The sequence below is a fragment of the Emiliania huxleyi genome (genome assembly GCF_000372725.1).
Source record: "Emiliania huxleyi CCMP1516 unplaced genomic scaffold EMIHUscaffold_682, whole genome shotgun sequence".
Classification (NCBI taxonomy): Eukaryota; Haptophyta; order Isochrysidales; family Noelaerhabdaceae; genus Emiliania; species Emiliania huxleyi.
In genome coordinates, this window is record NW_005196887.1 from 20,365 (window position 1) to 22,715 (window position 2,351).

The following is a 2,351-nucleotide window of genomic DNA, read 5'->3' on the forward strand; positions in this document are numbered from 1 at the left end:
CCCCCCAAAGAGGGTCTTCCCGATCGGGGCCGGAACCAGCCTCCTCTTCGCGGCGGCAGCATACTTTCCGCCCCTGAGCGTCTCCAGCTGCCCTGCGAGCTCGCGCGGGAACGCAGCCCTCGCCGCCCTCCGCTCCAGGATCAGCGCTACTTGCACGAGCTGGTCCTCCTTCGCACGGATGTCTCCCCCTCGGAGGTCCGGCAGTGGCGATGCGCCGGTCGGGTGGTGCGAGCTTTCGTCGGCGTCGCGGCTGGAGGCCGGGGAGGTCGACTGGAGCTCGCTCTCCTGTGTGGTTGGCAGGCGAGGGTGCGTCGCCAGCTCCCGCCGCTCGAGCGGGGTCCGGTCGTTGGCGTGGTGGCCGGGGCGTTCGCCACCGTTGGCCTGCTGCTCCCTCGCCGCGCCCTCCTCCGCACCGCGACTTCAGGGGTGCCGCCCATGCTTCGGGCGGCCCCGTCATTGAGCGGGGGGGGGGGCGGTGTGGTGTGCAGTTCCGGCCGTGGGTCGGACTGCTCGCTGTCATGTACTCCGTAAGGTTCTGGTTGGTGCTCTGGCAGGTCGGGTGGGGCAGCCGCGCCGGTGTTGTCGCGCGGTCGGCCGGCGGTTGGCGCAAACGCCACCCGCCGGCCAGTCGGGGGCGGCTCTGGCTGAGGGCTGGGGAAGGCTTTCGCAGATGCGTCAGCAGTCCCGTCAACCTCAGTCAGAGCCGCCGCCGTTCAGGCTCCCCCTGCGCCGGCTCCTCCGGCGCCCGCGTTGTCGAGCCGGTCGTCCTTGAGTCCGCCCGAGCCGTTGGGCTGGTAGGATGTATAGTCCGCCTCGACGTTTCCCGTCGACGCGCTCCTCAGGGCTCCCGCCGATTGGGAACCCACGGGCGATGCCGCAGCCCATGCCGCTGCATCTAACCCTTGGGGTTGGTCATGCCCGTGCGCCCCCTGGGGGTGCGGCTCGGGCCGGCTCGGGTCGTTAGACCCGGAAGTTGCGTTGCTCATCACACCGTCGTCCCCCGACGATGCGCTTCCCCAGGACCCCTCTCGCAAGAGGCCAACAGGAGGAGGCGCGTCCCCTGACATGGGCGCTGCTCTCTCCACTGGAGGGTGCATTTCCACCCGCGGACTCGCTCCGTGCGAACTCGCTGTATGGGTGGTTTTGTTCATAGACATGGGCCCGCGCGCCGCGCGCAGGCCGATTGCAGGGCTCTCCCACAACCACGCTGACCCGGATCCCAGGACCAACGACAGAGGCGAAACGACACTCGGCCCGCCGACACAATTCGACCACTGGACACTATATCTAAATGCGGCGCAGGCCAATCTCAAGTTCCCTTCTCGATTCTTCGCGGGTTTCGGTGCAGTCACCTTCCCCCGCGACAGGTGTCAGAGAGCGTTCAAGCCGTTGTGCAGCTCCTAAGAGAATGGTCCGGTTTGGGCCGAAACCAAATGGAGGAATCAGCGGTCCGTCGGCACGAGCTCTCGGTGAATGCTTTGGGTTCTTCGGGCTAGGGTTAGGGTTAGGGTTAGGGTTAGGGTTAGGGTTGGTTGTCGTCGCGCGCTCTCGATATCTGGCTAAGACAGAGACACAGCAGCAGAGGCGACCCAAGCAACACACCAGAGCGCGGACGGGGGCGCGAGCCGCCATCTTGGACTGTGAGGTGAGTATTTGCAACCGGGAGCTCGCCGCCGCCCCACCGCCGCGGCCGCCCTCCCGGTGGCAGATAATAGCCCAAGTCGAAGAGTGCGCCCCACCCTCTGTATCTGGGCGGCAGGCGGGACTAGAGTGGCACGCTGGTGCGCGGATGGGGGCGCGAGCCGCCATCTTAGACTGTGAGGCGAGTATTTGCAACCGGGAGCTCGCCGCCGCCCCTACACCGCCGCGGCTGCCCTCCCGGTGGCAGATAATAGCCCAAGTCGAAGAGTGCGCCCCACCCTCTGTATCTGGGCGGCAGGCGGGACTAGAGTGGCACGCTGGTGCGCGGATGGGGGCGCGAGCCGCCATATTGGACTGTGAGGTGAGTATTTGCAACCGGGAGCTCGCCGCCGCCCCTACACCGCCGCGGCCGCCCCCTCCCGGTGGCAGATAATAGCCCAAGTCGAAGAGTGCGCCCCACCCTCTGTATCTGGGCGGCAGGCGGGACTAGAGTGGCACGCTGGTGCGCGGACGGGGGCGCGAGCCGCCATATCTTGGTTCTTGGACTGTGAGGCGAGTATTTGCAACCGGGAGCTCGCCGCCGCCCCTACACCGCCGGCGCCGCGGCCGCCCTCCCGGTGGCAGATAATAGCCCAAGTCGAAGATTGCGCCCCACCCTCTGTATCTGGGCGGCAGGCGGGACTAGAGTGGCACGCTGTGGTGCGCGGATG

General features: G+C 67.5%; 1 protein-coding gene across 1 annotated transcript; it reads right to left on the bottom strand.

The window, feature by feature from the left end:
* Positions 1–713: 713 nt before the first annotated feature.
* EMIHUDRAFT_248581 (hypothetical protein) lies at positions 714–1,067 on the bottom strand (the record flags this gene model as incomplete). Its single annotated transcript, XM_005762304.1, has 1 exon — positions 714–1,067. One exon carries the CDS (start codon positions 1,065–1,067, stop codon positions 714–716), a length of 354 nt encoding a protein of 117 aa, XP_005762361.1.
* Between the last annotated feature and the right edge of the window lie 1,284 nt (positions 1,068–2,351).